This window comes from Rhopalosiphum padi, chromosome 2 (assembly GCF_020882245.1).
Source record: "Rhopalosiphum padi isolate XX-2018 chromosome 2, ASM2088224v1, whole genome shotgun sequence".
Lineage (NCBI taxonomy): Eukaryota > Metazoa > Arthropoda > Insecta > Hemiptera > Aphididae > Rhopalosiphum > Rhopalosiphum padi.
The window spans coordinates 19,190,875-19,211,842 of record NC_083598.1 but is presented as its reverse complement, the minus strand read 5'-3'; the positions used below and the strand labels follow the sequence as shown (position 1 = coordinate 19,211,842).

The window sequence follows — 20,968 nt, the reverse complement described above, 5'->3', positions numbered from 1 at the left end:
GTTTTGTAAAAAAAATATATAGAATTATATTTACGTAAAAACAACTTTTCAGAATTTATCTTCGTTAGGAAAGTGAGTAAGTAATAATTGAATAATTATGTATAGAATTATTTCAACTATTTCTAGTACAGCCTTCTCATGAAGTTATTTCGAATTATATAATAAATGCGTAGGTGAACACAAAATGTTCAATTCTTGCATACAATATATTTCATCCTTGCGGATCTAAGAATTAACTGCTGGCATGAAACGAGACGTTAAAAATAATTATATTTTATGGATAATATATGGTACAAGCGCAATTTATTTATTGAACTTTTAAATTTTAAAATTACAAAATATTTAGATTTTACGCGCTCGTTAAATTTTTAAAAATAATTGTTTAATTAAGTGTCAGAACTCAGAATATTAAAAAAAATGAATTGACCTGTTAAAGGTTAATTTTTTTGTTTTATTGCTGGTTTTATGTAAAAATAGTGTTAATCTTAAAAATTCAAAAAATTTTTTTTTTTACTGATTTATTTTTAAATTAATTGTTCAACACTAATATTAAAAAATATTATATTTTTATATTGTTTATATATATATATATATATATATTTAAAGAGTTAAATATGTCAAATACACTTTAAATTAAAAAAATCTGAGTAATATATATTTTAATAAATTGAAACTACAAAAACTGCAACCAAGTTGTATTTTAACATTTTTATTTTCTGTGTTTAGCATAAATATAAATCATTGATAATTGAACTTAAATATGTGTGTCTACTAAGCGATAATGTAAAAATGAAAATGAAATCAATTCATAATTTAATTAACTTCAATAAAGTTTCATGATTTAGTTATTATTTATCATCTATTAACTTCAAATAGGTACATAATATATCCCGTAGTCAGTTCACAGTACATTGCCGTAGGTAAGGATGGTAAAGTGTACACAGTTCTATAACTTGACCAATTATTATAGTCGACTTGATTCCGTTCTGATTGCGCGTGATGTGATAATAGTTGTTTAAATATACGAGTATAAAAACTTTTTTTATAAACATATTATAATGAACGTCATGGAACGTTGTCGCTGCGTCTGATGTAGTGATACTGGTGTTAAGTCATTTTAGTGCCAAAAAAAAGGTAGGTTAGCCTTAGCACGGCACGATGGCGCAAAGTTATGAAAAAAACTATGGTAAATGCATTATAATATAGGAACATGGTTTATTAATAATAAATAATAATAATCACAAAACGATTTTATTCTTCTCGATAATTTATCTTAGACACGTCATATTATAAGTAAATATGATATGAATGATTGATATTTTTGAAATCAGTTACGGTCCATCCATATTATATTATATTATCCAACTCTGTCAACGGGATTAAATAATGAAGTATTTTACAGGCCAAATGACCAATTGGGCTTTTGACCTTGAACATTTCTATTATTATACTAAGCCACACAGTTTATTCAGAAATTAGTATAATTAATGAAAACACTTTGTGGTTAAAATTATTTCTCGACTAAATACGATAAAAGCAAAAAGTTCTATAAAATCACGCGTCGCGTGTGATGACGATGCGACGACCGAGCGTTGATCAAAAATTATGTTCGCGAGTACAGATATTATGACATATTATGACGTAGATATAGTCGTGTTGGTCTGCACAAAACTCATCTGCAATCGCTTTGTATAATATATATGTGTGTACACTGCCCACACGCCACGTCAGGTCTAATGTTTCAAGACAAAATATGTCAACACTGTATTATACTATTATTATTATTATTATAAGCGAATGCAACCAAACGAACGAAAAACAACAGTACGGACCGCCGCAGATTGGATTAACCATTAACGGATAGAAAACTGCGCGATCCTTGAACAAAAACATTATTAGTACATGTCTCTTCTGCGATGATTTATGTTGATATATAGTATCCTCGTTAGCGTGTTTTAATAAACGTCCACTGTCCATATTATTGTGCCTTGTCACTTGTATGTACTTATTATCTTCAACGGATAATAATATACATCATTGTAGAAAAAGAGTCAATCGTTAGATTTTTATGATAATAATAAAAAGGTGGCGGAATTTCGGCGAAACTTGAGAGTTTCGGTACCACTGTTATAATAAATCGTATACTTTGTATATTATTATACTGTTCTAATAAAAACAAATCGATTTTCTCTCGACAATAATATACACGTATATATATTGCGATGAGGATGTCGAGACTATTCGCAAATTGTAATAATAAGCTGAAACGTGTCCAAATAGTGACTATCTATACCGCGTACGATATAATGCAATGGGTGCAATGCAATACCACAGCCCACAGATCCATTGCCAAATTCACGAAAACCACTGTGTACGCAGACCAACTATATAATAATAATAATAATAATATTATGCAGTTATTTTCTTCACACTGCAGTTGTAATCACTACGTAGGAAATTTTGTCATTGGACACGAATATTATAACAATATTTTAGGATTTTTATTTGTACCGAGTCAATACGGGACGAACGTTATGAACATAATGATATTATCATTTACTGCGATGACTTTCCTAGCTGAAGACATTTTTGATGTTTCTTAATGAACGTTTAACCGTTATAAATTATAAGCTTGTATTATAAGCTAATTTGTACTTTGCTTGTTTTGCCTCAATAGTGTCCGTATTTTAATATTGTTAGTAGGTAACTTGTATAGTACGTTCTCCACGAATCTGTGAAAAAACTATGGATTTATTTTTTATTTCGATCGATCATACAGAAATATAATGAAGATTTTAATTTTATGAAATATCGGTCAAGCGAAAATAAATACATAAATAAGTCCGTACTCAGCTATAACGCCTTCGCATTGTTAATTTCGGTCTGCGATAGAAAAAATATTTATATTTTCACGTCACATCCATTTGAAACTATACCACTATATCATGTAAAAAATAAGAAGTTTAAACATTTTGCAAATTTTTTTTTAAATTCCCAGTTTGTTTTTTTTTTTATGGAGTAGAACCATCCCTTAGACGCGTATTTACACGACAAAAAAAGTAACGTATGCAAAATGATTCTCTTAGTTGTCTGCAACGTTCATGATTATATACCTATACAGAGGGTGAGCGAATATTATCATTTTTAGCATTTTAAATAATAATAATTATTATAATATATTGTTATTACGAGAAAGAAAACGAGAGAGAGCTAGAAAGGGTGCGAATAATAGACGACGGGACAGAAAGATAAGCCGTGTCCGTCGACAAGGGCGTTATTATTAGACCGGCTTTGCCAGTGATTTTTTAGGCGGCACCCGGAGAGTCGTTTATTACGCGCGCCGTCACCCGTCTTCGTAGCTGAGTTGCCAAAAAACAGCCTCATGAGACGATGCCAAATCCCACGGCGGCGGCGATCTTTGTCGACTGTTTTCTCCGTCGCCGAACGCTAAAGAAATAGTAATAATAATTATTAAAATATTATTATATCTGGTTATCGTTCACTCGGAACACGATTGGTAATGTATAACGCAATTCGCAATTCGCGTCGTTTATATTGTAGCGTATACAATCAAATTATGATGGTTTTTTTTTTTGGAACTTATTCGCTTTATCAACTGAGATCGACGTTCGAACGGTAGACAATCCGATCGATTTAGTATTATAGTATACTCAGTACCAATCCGAATTCAAGCAGAATACTATTATATAGGTAGTAGACATAATATATGGTAAGCATAGGTACACGTATATTGTCTAATGTACCTACGAGAAAATACTGTGCTGTCTCGTACGACTGTTATTATATGTATAATTATATATTTTTTTTTTGATCCGAGCAAAGTTAGTAATAATCGCGGTCGAAAAACTACATGCTCCTTGTTCGCATGTTTTTGTAGAACCCGCGGCTTATGAAAAATAAAAATCAGTGTCTTAACTTGCGAATAAGACTTTTTGATATTCTGGGACATAATGTACATGTACGTGCTGTATCGTCCGCGGTCGGCCTTGAATCTCTTCTAATTTAAAATTCGTCGTCACCACCGCCATCGTCCGTTGCTATTTTATTTTAATTTTCGATGTCTACATTACAGCCTCGGATGGACAAACGGTCGTCAGAAGCCATGACAAATCCAAGCTTATATTATGTTTGAAAGATGGTTAGGTTATTACTTATGGTAATGGTGGTAATGGTGACGTGGGTGGCGAGTCATTCAGTGACGTGTTTTTTTTAATCACTTGGATAAAATTCATATTTCAATTTTATAAATTAACATCCCTCACAAAAGAATCAAAAAAAAAAAAATGTAAACGTGTCTGTACAGTACTGCAAATGTATACTAATTATAGTATAATAATATTGATATTTAGTGTCTCGTCCAACTCACTAAACAATATCCTGTCGCCACTGGATGGTAATATATTTTATTTGTTTGGATATTTTTGATAGGAAATAACTATAGAGTGACAACAATAATAAAATTACTTTCTACCGAAAAGAATTATATAAAGAGTTTAAATATTCCTTATATAACTTAAAAAAAACGACAGTTCAAAAGCTCGAAAATTTGAATAAAATATTAATTTTTTCTACCAAAATTACTGTTTATGCAACAATTATATTGTTATAGTTCTGACTAAACTTAACCTATTGGTGATACAAGCTACTTATAAACAAGGCTTTGCACTTGAATTAACTTGAACATAAACCGTTTTAAATTATAAATATTTCATGTCATTGTTTTTTGTATGCATTTTTTATGGTTAATTTGAACTTGTTATTTTATTTTTAATAATAATCATTGGCAGGTATACTACAATTTTTATTAACTTTTAAGGGAGTCATTTTTGTCGTCTAGACCAGCGGTTCTCAAACTTTTTTTTTTACGTACCACTTAACTATATTATCAATCAGTCGCGTACCACTAATGATTAAAAATAGAACGATCCAAATTCCAAATTGTATAGTTAAATACATTTATTTTAAATAATAAATCAGTAAAATACTACAACTGCAGTATAATTATTTTTTATTTATTAGTTTTTTAAAATAAGATATGAATTGGAAGAAATAATTGAATGGGTTTATTATCCAAAAACGGCCCTCCGCGTACCACCATGAAGTCTTTCGCGTACCACTAGTGGTACGCGTACCACAGTTTGAGAACCGCTGGTCTAGACAACTATCAAAAAAGACATTTTTAAGAATAATAGTTATATTATAGTAATATTTTATGAATTAAAATAATAACCTAAAAAAAACTACAAATCATATAGGTACTACTTTATTGGCTACTATAAAAAAAAGAATAACTAAAAATTATTTTTAAATGAAGTTTTTCTTAACTTATTATTGGCATATTAATTTATCTTAACCCGAATTATAAGGGTTATGACTTTATAAACTCCTGAATGTTTGTTTGAACATCTAAATATGACCAACTTCCAAAAACTTAAGTAAAAATTGCGGCTATCAAAGCTCTATTTAAAAATCAAAAAAAAGGACCACGTGGACATGGGCACATGTAAATTCCACCGATTTTCAGCTAATCAATTTTATCGGACTTAAGACATATTATAATGGGTGCTCACGAATTGCCTCTCGTGAATTTTCGCCTCCTATTTTAAGTAGTGATCCTCTTGTATTGGAATCGCCTCCGATAGCTATAATTAATCGATTTAGGTATAACCTTACATATTATTGACTAATAGACATATTAAATAAACTTAGAAAATAAATGGTAATAAATAGTTATAATATTTTATTAACCGACTCAACTGTAATAATTAATAATAATAAAAATAATAAATACATAAAATAATGTAGACGAAATATAATTTTATTATACAATCAAAAACTTAAGTAGACATTTAATTATACTCAAACGAAACTCCACGAAAGTTAATGAGTGGTTGAACTGGTGATGGCGGATTCATCTTTAACTGATAATCAGTGATCGACAAGATTGTTGCATTTGACAAATCAATCTGTCTGGGAAATATTGTATGTCTTAAAATAATATTTTTGAATATTATACGGAAATCCATATAATAATCTATAGTAGGAACACGTAATAAACTATCGATGATCTAAGTTTGCTATGGGACTATATGGGAGGCAATTTGAGTAGACTGTTTGGGTTAAAAACTAAATTTGGGAGGCAATTCGAGTATCACCATTATAATATCACTGGTACATTTTTTGACCTTCGAAACTAAATTTTGACTTGAACAGCTAGTATTAAATAATTTAAATTCTACTAACATTATAAACAAATTAAGTTCAAATTATTATGCACAATATTACACTAAAATAAATAGTAAATAGAAAATAAGTAAATCCAAACTAAATATGCTAACTATGATTACAATATAATATAGTTTGTAAAATGTAATATTATGCTTAATGTATGTTTAATCAGAGCAGAACGTAAATTTTACAAATGTATACTATCATAATCTAAACGATAATCAACAAAAACATCAATTATTTAAGAAACAAGAATGATACCTAGTCTATTACATATGGAATGTTTTGTTTAATTAATTTTAGCATTAAATTGGTAAAGAAAATGTGGCTCATTATAATCAAATTTAGTTTTAAATTTAAATTTAAAAAAGGGTGGGCAAGTGGGTATCGCACTGCTGTATAGTAGAGATGGGGAGTAGGTCACTATAACGGATGTGTTAAATTTGAATGCAATGACAGGTATCATTGTATACGAAAAACGATTCTGAACGGAGATAATTTGTCAGTCTAGGATAATGAGTAGGATATAATATTATATTATTACCTATATATAATATTTAAATTGTAATATATCGTTATTTTACTCGATTTCGTAAAAAAATTAATTTCATACACTCATAATTTTTTTTTCTATATTGACGCTGGAGTGTTTTTTTATAGTTATTTGAAGAAAAAGTTATGGAGAACTTTGCGTTGAGTTTTTTAACCTTAGATATAAATTACAAAAATTTTATGAATTTTTATAAAATTAAATTTCCTTTTCAAAGAGGGGCTGAAGTCAAAAATCAAAGCACTATTACTACTACAAAACGTGATGACAGACACAAAAAAAACACACATCATTGTAAAATCAATACATTCATCACTCCATTCAGAATCTAAAATAAAATTATAGGGTTGAAATGTGTGATTTCATTTAACATTAAAAATGATTTATACTAAAATATATTCTCTTTTATCGTATAATAATATTCCGATAAGATGAGATTAAATCCTATTTAGTTCTACAAAAGAAATATTTACCTACCTTAATACAACTTTCGTGTAACTAAAATAGATTTTTAAATGTAAATATATAATAACAATGCCAACGTTCATATAGATCATCGGTCTAATAATAAAACTTCTTAGCATACATTTTAAATAAAAATATATTATTATGCATTTCATAATTACGCAAAATTTTTAATACATAAATAATTTTTAATACCACCATCAAATTACTATAAAGTCAGTTGATAAAAATAGAAGTCTTCCGTCTAAATGATTATGACAAACTTTAATTACTCATATTATATATTGAAAAATCAAGCAGCAATTTTTTTGATAAATTGTAATCATGTAATACATCAGTAAGTTTTCGAAATAAAATAGGTTATATAAATAGGCTATTTAGCTATATTTATTGATATTTGATATTTAATCAGTTGACGCGGACAAGTATAATTAAAAAAAATTGTATTATAATATAAAGATCGTATAAAAATAGTAAATTACATAATATAAAACATTGATACATAATTGTGTACTAACGCAGTCGTAATAAAAAATAATCCAAATTGAATTTTAAAACTTTATGGTGTACTTACTGCCTGTTATTTATTTCCTCCAACAACGACACATTATTACGTTCCGGAATTATAAATTCGATTTTTCTAAAGTGTAATTTAATACCGATTTCCAAAGATACGTATAAATAGATCGTTTTCATTTACACAATAATTCACCTGAATCAGCATAGATTATATTTTTTACAAACCACTTACATATAATTATTAAGTTTGTAAAATATATACTAATGAAAATTAACGTATTCAAAATTGATTTAAAATGAATTAATTAATATAAAGTTTATTATATAGATTATGATATAAAATTATAATAAATAGTAATAATTGTCAATTTGTATACGTTGGAATCAGTAAACTATAGTAGGCTACTATTAGTAGCTATAAAACTTTGTGCATTGTGAGTTATTATAAATTAAGCTAAAGCTTACCATTTCCGCGGATTATAGCATACCATATTATTATACTAATATTTATGAAATGTTCGATAAAATTTTGTGAACTAGTACGACCGAGATAAATAATCCATCTGTTCATTTTGGTATATTTTGAATGTGGTTACTCTTTAAACTTTCCTGCAGATATCTATAAGAATAATTTAAAATTTTTGCCAAAACCGGTCGCGTATATTTTTTTGCTATATAATATACAAAACACAAACATATTAATTTTATATCTATTATTATATAGATTAATAATTTATAATTTATAAAAAATTAAGTATATAAATCAATTAGGTACTCAATTTTTTTGAGCCTAAATGTGTGCCTCCTGTAGGAACCTTTAAATGAGTTAAAAAAAAACGCTATGAACACTTCCTGAGTATCAAGGTGAGAACTTTGATGCCAATTGTTACAGAAGTATCCAAATCTATAAGCCCCGCATACAAACGTAGATCGTATTATAGTAAACTCATTTGTATATAATAGGTACATAGGTAAATAACTATCACTTTATTAGGTGTGTTTTAAAGTAATATCACCACTTGGCCATGTTTATTCACAATAATGTTAAATAGTGATTATATATTTATAACTATTGTTCACGAAGGAAAAAAAATCACTGAACTATGAATGCATAAAATACAACCATACGTTCGAATAAAAATCCCTATAAAATATAAATAAAACGTTCACATTTCATACAAAGCGATTTTTTAATACCGGAATGCAATAATGTGTCGTTGTGGGAGTAAAACAAAAAATAACACACGTCTAAATATAAACGGGTTTACTAAGTATAATATACGAAGGCAGCTATAATATATTACGTCCTAATTTCGCGCGGCGAAAAATTTACTTTTGTCCTAGCAATATTTTTAATATATAGGTAGATATTTTATAAAATATTCCCCACATCTATTTCAATTTATTAGATAGTTCACTAATATTTATTATCGATGGATTAAATGACAAGTTTTTTTACAAAATGTATACATGATATACAATTTTTTTTTGTTTTTTACTCATTCGCCATAAAATAATAAATACAAATAAAATGTAAAAAATATATATATACATAAAATATTTTAAAGTAACTTAATTTTAGGAATAACGGAACTCTTTAATATTCTAATATTTCTCACATGTTCCTAACTATATAAGTATATATTTTTAAGTTGATTGATTGATGATAAATAATGTAAACTATTCTGGCTGTGTTTAATGTAAATATTTGTTTTCATTTGTTTATTAAAATAGATTTTATTAAATTATTGTGTATAATGGTTATTTAGTGGGAAATAGAGTAAATATAATGTACGTATAAAAGTATGATTATATGAGAATTAATGAGGTATAAAAAATTAAAAATCTTTTCATGAGATATTATCCTCAATTATAATATTTTATAATAATTAATATAAATTGAATAAAATATGTAAGAATAGTGTTTTTATCGGAATGAAAATAATATATGTTTAGATCATAATGGATTATAGTTGTTTTCCTGTCATAACTTATGAATATATTTACATATACACATAACATAATATATCTAGAAAAAATATTATGAGCATATAAACTTTAAAAGTACATACCCACGCCGCTAATATGCATTTTGAGATTGTAAGACGCACACTGATACAATATATCGTACGTAATACACTGATTTATGAGAATTAAAAACGGATACTTTTTATCGACGGTAATCATGTTATTTAAGGAATGTTTATTATAAATTATTCAGAGAGTCAACAGAAAAAATATTTTTTTATAATTTTTATAACAATCTTCTATTATTTTGGTTTTTTTTTTTTAAATTAAATGTGATATTTTTAAATTGTTATTTAAACTTTTTAAAAAACAATAATGTTCACGTAATTTTATATTTATTTTGTATTTTTCAATGCTATTCATATCAATATATCGATGTTCAAATTATTAAATAAATTTATATTATGTAAATATTTAGGGTTTAATGTAAATTGCAAAAGTTAAAAATAAGTTCGATTCATAATACAAAAGTATTTGGCAAATATACAATAAATAATAAATATATATATATATGTATATTATGTATATTTTGGTTTTAATTATTATAGATAGTTGTCAATTTATATTTATCACGAATTTGAATAAAAAAACATTATTACGTAATTATAATATATGTATAAAATATATCATTTTCAAAATGGTTAAATACGATAAACAACTAGATAAGCAACATTTATGATGATGATATAAATATAAAACACGAGTAGACTACATCCTTTTACTGTACGTCATCTAGTCAAAGTATGTAATTAAAACATGATGTATAATTTCCACATATGCGTAAAACTCGGGAAAAACAATTGCGTAATGTACTTTATTGTTTACAGAGTTTCACGTCTTAAAACACGTCTTGGAAACCGATTTAAGTATTTTCTGTCAACAAGTTGTGTTTTGCGTTCACGTCATAATCGTATTTGTAAGTGACTCGACGAAAACTTATTGTAACATATTGTCACACTAAATAATGTAAAACTGATGTTCCTACGTATGTGTGTAGTACAAATCCAATATATGGTTACGCTATTGCGTCCTACCAGTTACCGCGTTAGTGGCATGTTTTATTCAACGGCGGCGCCACTATCCGCAATGCGTGTCATACGTGTATTTTAAATAATAAAATAACAGTGTAAACATACTCCTGTTTGGCGACATTTCGCTTTCGATTAATAACTTTAGCATCTGAACAAATTAAACATTAGGTAAACGTTTTGAAATCATCACATCAAACACGTGCGGCTTAACGTATACGAATCCAGCTCATTTATATACCACCGCACTTATTCGCTAATAAATATAGCAAACGTGTTATTACAAGTAAACGTGCTTTTAATAGACAAAAAAAAACAAAGTTTGCCATTTAACCGGACCATAATATAAATATTACTTAATTACTTACTGCTGCAAGCGTAAGGCATAGAGGCACACGAGAGCGTACAGATAGGAAGAAAGAAGAAACCATAACCAATTTAAAAAGTTTATTGAAACTTTTTATTGTTACAAAACAATAATATTACTTTATTAATATTATTATTATTATTTTCATAGTGAAATTGTAAACATCGGTGCTATTCGTTACAATTGCGAGAAAAAAAACTAAACATTAATATAATATATATATGTATAATATATCAAAGTTAATGATATTAATAAATAGGTTTGACATATTTTGTAGTTAGACAACACTATACATTCTAAAGTCTAAACAATATTGTACTTTCTTAAAACTGAATCGTTTATATAAGTCTTAACGTTCTACAAACAAAATTGTGTAATTTATGTTAAAAACTATATAATATATTAAATTATTATTATTATTAAAGAATAAAATAAGAATCTCGAAAACTCCACCGCGCCAACCGGAAGTAATTTTTTGTATTCGAAGAGAAAGAAGTACAAGCCCATACATGAATTTAATGTTGAATGAACGTGCGAGACTCACCTGACACTCGGAGATCGGCCGATGTGCTGCTGGACCCCAGGTAATTGGACACGGTGCACGAGTACGATCCGGCATTGACTGAAACGGTACGAGAAAAATTGTTTAAAAACAAACAGTAAGTACGGTGGAACTTTTTTTATGACCCGTTAGGTGGTATGCCCATAACGCGTCAACCGTAAATACTATATTGTTATGTTGGGCTTAACATTTAATCAATTCGAAATCCAAATCTCATCATTGAATAACATTTTCCAAAAATGTTTCTAAAAAAATAACCTATATAACCGTATCTGATCCTATACATTTTAGTCGGTCGAGCGAGGGAGGCACTCACATTGGTACGTCCTGGGTATCGTCAGTCTGCACACGCCGTTCCTGTATTGCGCCTGGTAACAGTCCGAGTTTTCCAGCACTTGGCCGTTGCACGACCACCACGATTTCGCTGACGGGTTCGCCTTGCACTATGCACTCGAATCTGGCAGGCTTGCCGCTAACTACAGCTATGTCTTTTAACGGCTGCAACACATCAATCACATACTGTTACATATAGTCACAAATAATAAATTATGGTCATTAGTATGTTTTCGTTAGACGAATAAGATCATAAAAATCGACATTTTATTTACGTCTTGCGTGAGATTTTTCCCACTTAAAATTCAAGTCTGACAGGTGGAACTACCGAATAACTGGCAATTGCGTATATAAAAACATTTTAAATGTATATGAAAGTGCTTTTAGGACTTGAATATTTATTTATAATTCTATACTTAAATAGTTATTTAAATCAAAATTAAGGGAATACAATATTTTAGAACAATTCGTTGTACTTTTAATATTATTTTTCTATGTACTAATTTTATTTTGTCGACGAACAATTTAAACATTTTATACTAAACTTTTTATTCATAATTTTATGCGTAGGTATACACTATAATTTATTGTACCATGCGTTGTGAAAGCATTTTTTAAAAGGCAGAATCTTAATTAAAACGAATAATTATGACGTGATAAATGCTAAAATAATAATACTTAACTGTTGATCAGAAATGCATTATTTATATTTTATTTAATCACAATAATATGACAAAATTGTTTTAGAAATATCATAATATTTTATAACAATTAAATGTGGATTCATATTATTTTTTTCAAAATCATTAATTTTTATAGTATTTAAATATTTATTGTAAAATAAATCCTAGATAAAATGTTGCATCGTGAATAAAATACGAATTCAGCGGTAACAAAACATTGAAGTATTTGATTTATGACCACTTAGCACTGGTCAGGTTAAGTATATAAGGACGATTTATTATTGCTTATATTTGCTAGTATCAATTGTATATAGTGATTGTATCGTAGTTATGCTTACGGTTGCGAAAAATGGTGAACTGTGCGATGGATCCGAGTGTTCGGTGACGCTCAGTTCTTTTTGGTAAATGGGGCTAATAACGGTTCCATCTGAAAATATAAGCAAGTGAGGGATATTATTGATAATGTACAGGGGTAGTATAGTATTTGTGGTAGCGAACTCAAGAGTATATAGGTAACGTAAAAAGGTTTCTCGTGCATTGATTATTATTTATTGATTAGTACAAGCAGAAGGTTAAAAAGAAAAATAATAACAACACGATAGTAACAGAATATACTTGCACGTGACTTACAAACGAAGATAATATTTTACCAAAACAGTCGAAAGCGGTAGAATACAACTGCAGTCGGCCGTTGCACAAACAATAAGCGATCGTTTTCTTTGCGTTGTCGAATCAATATTATAATGTTACAACTCTACAAGCTACCGTACAGAAATAATCAAGAATATAAGAATATTATATTAAACCAAACGCGACACAGTGTCAGTTATAGAGTGATGATGATTATGATAATAATAACGATTATTATTATTATGATCATACTTTAGTAAATAGTAATATAAAAATACACCATAATATTAAAGTATAGTTCAGCCGATAGCACCACAGCAAATTATAATATAATCTATACAATATGCACTCCATGAAGTATGTGTATTAAAGTAGTATAATAGTATTATAAAGTATATTATATTATAGAGTAATACGCGTAAATATACGGTTAATGAACAGTTTCATATTTGTGAAATCAAGAATACCGAACAGAATAAGTAGTCCTTCACCTGTTATTGTCTTAAAATGTTCTCGGTGCGTGTTAGGATTAGACATCTCGGATGTCTGCGCCCGAACGGTTTTGGAAAACTCGTGTATCACTGGTATGTTGACGCTATCCGTCGGGTTAGCCGTGTTACCGTTTCTCGCATTCACGGGATACACTACACCGAACTCATATCCGAAATCGTGTTTGAAATACGGAATTCCGGTTTGGGACAAATCGATTTGGTTAGTACCTAATCGTATAATAATATTAGGCAGTAATTATTATTTTTGTCTTATACAATAGATACACATTTTAATAAAATATATGATACATATTATTATCCTTATCATTATGCACAAAGCTGATTTATTATGTATCGTCCACTGACCATTATAATGCCAAAGCGTATAAATAATGACAATAACAATAGCCCGATCGATTTCGATACCTTGCGTGAGCTGTGACGAGACCGCCTGCTGCACCGAACCTGATTCGGCCGGACACAGTGACTTTTGTTCGAATCTCTTCCTCATTTCATCTACCCTTTGCAGCCGCTTCGCCTCGGCGTTTCGCTCCAGTGTCCCGTGACCGTGACCGCGACCGTCGGACGACAGGAAGTGTGTGGTCCTCTGCACGCTTTCGTTGCATTCGGACTCGACAAAGCTCACCGATCTGTGTACGTCCGGCGACGGCGCGAAACCCATCTCGGGCGGCGATCCTGGTTTCAATTCGAAAGCTTCCACCGGCGCCGCCACCGATTTCACTGGCTGCAAGTGTCGCGACCCCTCGACTTTTTTGACGGGAGTCTTGAAACCAGGTCTGACCGGCTTGTATACCGGTTCCTCCGATTCCGAGTCGTTCGGGCGCCATATTGGTTGTATCCTACACTCGTAGTCGCTCTCATAATCGCTCTCTCGGAATTCGCCCCTGACAAATTTCGCGGGGCTCCGGACCTGAGCCCGACAATGTTGATTGTACTGGTTCGCCCACTGCATAGGATGTGCCCGGTTCGGTTGACGACGTTCGTTTTCCAAAAACTCAGCCTGCGAAACGACTAACACTGATTAACGACATCGAATTACTATTGCGATTGGCATAAAAAAAAAGCGTCCCGATACACAGTGAATCATTTTTTTTTCAGTGCTAAATATTTTATTATTATTATTATTATTAAACCAAAGTTATTTTATTGTGTTAAAACGGAGTATGCAAACAAAATGTGTGGAAAAAACATTAGAAACCTGCGCAAACATTCAATACAAACAATATCTACGTAGAAAATATAAAAATGACGTGAATTTTTTTTTTCTTTAAATTATGTAGGATTAAACACAAACACAGTTAGTTCAATCGATCATTCAAACACGCATCGAACCTTCTTTATTGAAGCACTTTGAAACCCCGAATTCCTCTTGGAGTTAAACGTTTGATTATTAGCTACTGCTTCGCTCTGAAAGCCCCTAGGTTCGTCCGTGTCAGCCGCGTAACCACTTTCCCTAATTGGACTTTGCATAATCATCGAAGTACTTTTGATTTCTTGTAATTGAGTTTTCGAAGAATACATTTTCGATTCAAAACTATTATAGCTCTCCGAAACTTTTTGCTCTACGTTGTATTTTGATAATTCTGCTTCACTCTCGAAATCGCTATCACTTGCTCGGGATTTAATTCTACTGTAAGGTCTTATGTTTGAAGCGACATTTGACACCGTAGACGATGAACCAGTTTGCTCGAACATTTTTTGCATGGTTTTTATAGAATTTGATTTGTTGGTATTTTTTGAAAGATCGGCGATCTTTGATGGTAATTTTGAACGTTCTGAAAACGAATCGTATACTTTTTGAACGCCATCGTCCACTACTCGACCGCCTTCTTCATTAAATTCGGAGGCTACTAACACACCGTCTTTTTCTAAGCTTTTTGAAAAACTTGAATGTGCTTCAAACGATGAATATGTTTTATTTTGAGGCGGTCCTCTAAAAGCTACTGGTGATTGAGACGCCCATTGCTTTTCCCTGGCAGTTTCTACACTATGTGATCGTGTAAAATTAGAACTTACTTTATCGTTGCTCGGCGGTTCCACATGTTTTATTGGCCCTATTGACCGTTCTGGTAAAAATTGATATGTATTTTGCATATTTCTATCGTATGACTGATTACTTTTTAGTTGACGATCGGATTTTGCATTGAAACTGTTTCTTTCTATATTTTCAGAAATATTGGATTTTACGTCATACATAGAACTCGTTTTAATTTGTGATGATTCTTCAGAAAAATGTTGTGTTTGGATTTTATTACCGAAGAAAGAATCTTTAGATATTGCTTCATTAAACAAATGTGCTGATGCCGGGCGTTTGATTTCATTTCGGGGAGGTTCGACGTGTTTTGTCGGACCTATTGAAATTTCTGAAAACGATTCAGAAACTTTTTTAACACCATCGTCTATTTTTAGACTACCCTGTTTCTCTTCTTTGCTTTCATTTTTTATTAGCTCACCATTTTTTTCTATAGTCTCCGAAACAAACGATTGGCTTTCCGACGAAGAATATGTTTTCATATGAACCGGTGAAAATGACACTGGAGTTTTTTGAACGTGTGAAGAATGCGCTTTTGTCCAGAGCTTTTCCATAGATATAGCTTCGGCAGAAGGCCTCGGAGAACCTGGTCGCACATCTATGTCAGCTTGAGGTCTCAACAGTGGAACATGAGGTTCACTATGTGGTAGAGGAGCTTGGGATGTAGCTAAATGTGTATGTGTTGTTGTATTATCAGATAACCCAGATTTTATTACTTCTTTTTTTACACAAGTTTCTTCAAAAACTTCTTGTTTTACCTCGGAGGTTACATCAGGAAATATTCTAACAGCACCGGACGGAATTTGTTCGGGTGATAATAATTTTTGATTTGTTGATAGTCTTCTCAACCGTTCAGTCATTTGATCTTTTTTTACAGATTGTGCTCTTGGCATATAATCAAAAGTGGGCGGTGGACCTGGTTCTAAAATGACTTCCGCGTCGTTTGACTGTTTAAACGAGCTATTTGATACGTTTTCTTCAATATTATATGACTTCACAGATACAAAATTATTTGAATTATTATTGAACTTGTCTACGGGGCTTTCTCTTTTGTATGTTCCTGTCGAGGACGCAATAGTTGAATTACTGGATTTTTCAACTTTATTATCTTCGATAACATTTTTAAAGAACTGAAGTGCACTTTTTTTCGTTATCGATCCATTTTCGATATTTTCGTTTTGAACTGATATCTGTTTTTCAGTAGTTTCATAATTAGCGTTTGTATTATTCGAATTTAAATCAAAATCGTTTGTTTCGGAACGGTTAACAGTCATAACTACATCCTTAGTATTGTTTATTGATTCTTGAACGAAGACAGATTTAGAAAAATGCGAGTTTTCTTGTGTTTTGCTAATAATATTCAATTGTTTAGATTGATTCATCGGTACAATACTTTTGTAGTAATCCTATATATTCAGAAAATAAATATTTTAAATAAAGCTCAATTTTTAATGCATAATTTACATTAATATTATATTTATATTTATTTTATTGGAAGCAATATTATGACATTTAACAAACATTTATTTGTATTTTATTGTTGAATAAATATTTATTGTTGATAATATATTCAGCAATAAATAACAAAAATAATACATTTTTGTATTAAATAGGATCGATAACTTAATAATATATTATTTTCAGTATAATATAACGTTACATTTTTGGTTTGGAATTTAACAATATGAATCAGTTTGATAAAATTGTATTAATGTAATTTGTAGATCACCTAAATTGGTTTTGTGTTTTATTAAATAATATTATTATAAATAAATGCTAGATTTTCAAAATTCAAAATTCGTTATCAGGTATACCGTATGAATTAAAAAAATACCGAACCTAATTATTAAAATTGTTATTTATATTTATGCGTATCATGACCTAAAGTGTATATATTTTTTTCAATTATATCGAAACAACTTAAGAAAAACATTTCAATAAGGCAATATATAGAATTTAAATATATACATTTTATTTGTATCAACTGATATGGATATGAATAATATAGCCATTTCCATAAAATTATCCATAAAGATTAATTATTTTAAAATGTGATATTATGTGGATTACATTCTGTCTAATATTGGTAATTGAAACGTCATTGTGGGTTACTCTTTATGAGTATGATTGTATACAAATAAAAATCTATGTTTAATTTATATAGAAAGGGAATACTTTAAAAGTTTGTGTATAATACTAAACTTATATGTTGTCGCAATTCATAAATGTATAAATACAGATAAAAAGCTATTTAATTATTATACAAAAATTAGTGGTTTATCATGATCATATTATTTGTTAAAAAAAAAAATTTTATCATTAAAATGTGAAAAATATGCTGATAGGAAAACTTTTCAATTTATGAAATGTAGTTATGTAAAGTACATTTTTACTGGACTTATCACATGATGAGTATATGAAAAAACTAAAGAAAAAATGATAAGAATAAAAGCAATTGCATAACATTTACAGTAATTATAATATATAATATTTTATAAACTTTAGAATAACTATTAAATATTTTAAATAAAATTGTAAATATAATCATAATTATAATTGTGTATAACTCACCACATTCACTTTATCTGTGTTGTCATTCGATGCATATGTGGGTAACAAATTTAATCCGATATCAGGTAAAGGCTGAACCACTCTCAAATCCGCACAACTTACCGCCTCTCCGCCTTCGTTTTTCGCCACGACTTTGTACTCTCCAGCATGTTCCGTAGTAGCTACAAATTATTTAAGTTACATAGAAATTCGAATTTTCATTATACGTTCATTGTTTTTACCTTTTTCAATAACTACGGCACTGCAATTCCCCTGTTGTCTTAATCTGTACAAATTCAACGTGGTCGATAGTGGTTGATTATTTTTGAACCAACTCACTGTTGGTTCAGGCGTGCCGGCTACTTCAATTTCTAAAACTACTCTTTCGCCTTCAGCAACAGTGTTCGGTAAGAGTCTTCGGCACATGACGGGTGGAAACACGTTTTCTGTAAAAAACATGGTAGCTTATTATCAATATTTCATGCAATTTATAAATATATTTAATCATATACTTGAGCTATATATATTATCTAGTATCAAACTGTAATTGTTGAAAACTATAATAGTTGCTACTAAAAGTTCTAAAATAAAAACAAAAAAAATAAAAAATCATATACTTTTGACAATGACGTCTGTTGTACAGCTTGTGCCTCCAGCAGCGTTCATAGCTTTGCACGTATATTGGCCACTGTCTTCTACGGTAAGACGTTTAATGTCCAACCGAGTTTTGTTGACTTCGTTGGTTATTATTAATTTGACACCATCGGAAATCAACTCGATACCGTTCTTGCTCCACGTGATGTCGGATGGCGGATAACTGTCTATTATTGCGTCCAAAAAAACGTCTCTTCCCTGTTCAGCGATTTTTCCTTGTGGAGCCGACACGAAACGTGGTGCCATTTCTTTCCTGGTATGTTTCGAAATATTTCTTTCAAGCAACGATTTTTGTGAGGTGTCCTTAACGAGACCACCTTGGTTGTATAGGCCTCGTTCGAAAAATGAAGTTTGATGTTCTTCGGATATATTGGTGGAACTCAGATCGCTCACATGTTGACTTTCCTGTCCGTCCGTGTTATGGTACTCTTCTGTTCGTAACGATTCGGACTAAACATTTATTTCATAATAATTATAAAAAATCGTTATATAAAGAAAAAATTTCAAATTAATGTTATTTATCGTAACATTTGAACGGACCTGTACTGGAGCGTTGTCTCCAAACTGTCTGCTTTGTTTTTCCGACTGTAAACTGAAAGAATCCAATTTAAATTTAGGAGCATTGTCGCCACTGATCGATGACGATGACGACATGAACGTTGATTGTTTCGACTCGAATTTCGAACTGGATTCATAAACTTCGGAAACCGTATGTTTTAAATCACCGCCACCGTTGTAGGCCATGGTTAATGGAACAACTTCACTTTCTATTTAAAAAAAATATATTTAAATAAACCGATAAGTTAATGAACGATTTTTAAAATGAGAAAAAAGGAAACGGCCGAAATATATATTTTATTTTATAAAACGAACGACAGATGCACAGGGTTTGTAGTGTGTGGTGTGTGTGTGTACGGTGACTGTACAACGGGAATGCATACGTTGGATGCGAACGATGGCACAAGCTATATTTTTAGAACACCGTTACTCAGACATCTTTCGTGTAACACTGTGACAAGAATAGTTTATAATCTTTATATCCCAACGCTACTATAACATACTCGTTAGGTGCGTTTAAGATTATAATTAAATAAAATATTTTCGACAGGGTTTTGCTTTGGGTTATTAAATTAAAATAATAATAATAATAATAATAATAATAACATGTATGCGGTATGCCATATACCTTTTATTTTAAGCGAAGACACGCATCTGCATTTGCCTGCTTCGTTCTCGGCCACGCACTCGACTATTCCGTCGTGTTCAGCGTTCACTTCGGGAATGGTGAGTACCTGACGATCGCCACTGGTAGACACTAAGAACGATTTTCCGCTTACCGGCTTCTCGTTGAAAAGCCAGCGGACCTAAAATGCGTATTTGCGATTATTGTTACTAGTCTCAGTGCATTGTGACATGTACGCATTGTACGCTATTATAATAATACACTGTCGAGTGATCGGGCTATATAGGTACTTGCCTTTGGAGCGGGTTTGCCAACAACGATACATTCGAATTTCACACTTTCGCCAGGGACTACGTTCACGTTTGGCGAAAACGTTTCGGTAAATAACGGTGTTTCCAACTTCTCTTCGAAATGGACTTTATCCGTCGAGGGCTTGACTGCCGACTCAAACGTCGAAATAGCTTTTACGATTACGTGTGAAAAACACTTGGCTTCTCCGGCTTTGTTCACTGCTATCACGGTATACTGTCCTTTGTCAACCGGCAGAGCGTTATGTATGTGAAGTGTCGCCGTACCATCTTCGTCCGTACTCAACTATAGATAATATTTAAACATATATCGTA

At 30.5% G+C, this 20,968-nt stretch overlaps 1 protein-coding gene across 1 annotated transcript in view; it reads right to left on the bottom strand.

Moving 5' to 3' along the window:
* Positions 1-11,271: 11,271 nt before the first annotated feature.
* The window catches only part of LOC132921876 (titin), a 55,874-nt gene continuing 46,177 nt past the window's right edge, over positions 11,272-20,968 (bottom strand). Inside the window, 13 exon segments of the mRNA XM_060985116.1 lie at positions 11,272-11,828; positions 12,085-12,181; positions 12,183-12,266; positions 13,123-13,211; positions 13,906-14,133; positions 14,332-14,926; positions 15,259-17,364; positions 18,530-18,690; positions 18,751-18,954; positions 19,126-19,612; positions 19,703-19,929; positions 20,349-20,526; positions 20,640-20,939. Of these exon segments, the coding sequence (XP_060841099.1) occupies positions 11,722-11,828; positions 12,085-12,181; positions 12,183-12,266; positions 13,123-13,211; positions 13,906-14,133; positions 14,332-14,926; positions 15,259-17,364; positions 18,530-18,690; positions 18,751-18,954; positions 19,126-19,612; positions 19,703-19,929; positions 20,349-20,526; positions 20,640-20,939 (4,863 nt within the window). The 3' untranslated portion in view covers positions 11,272-11,721.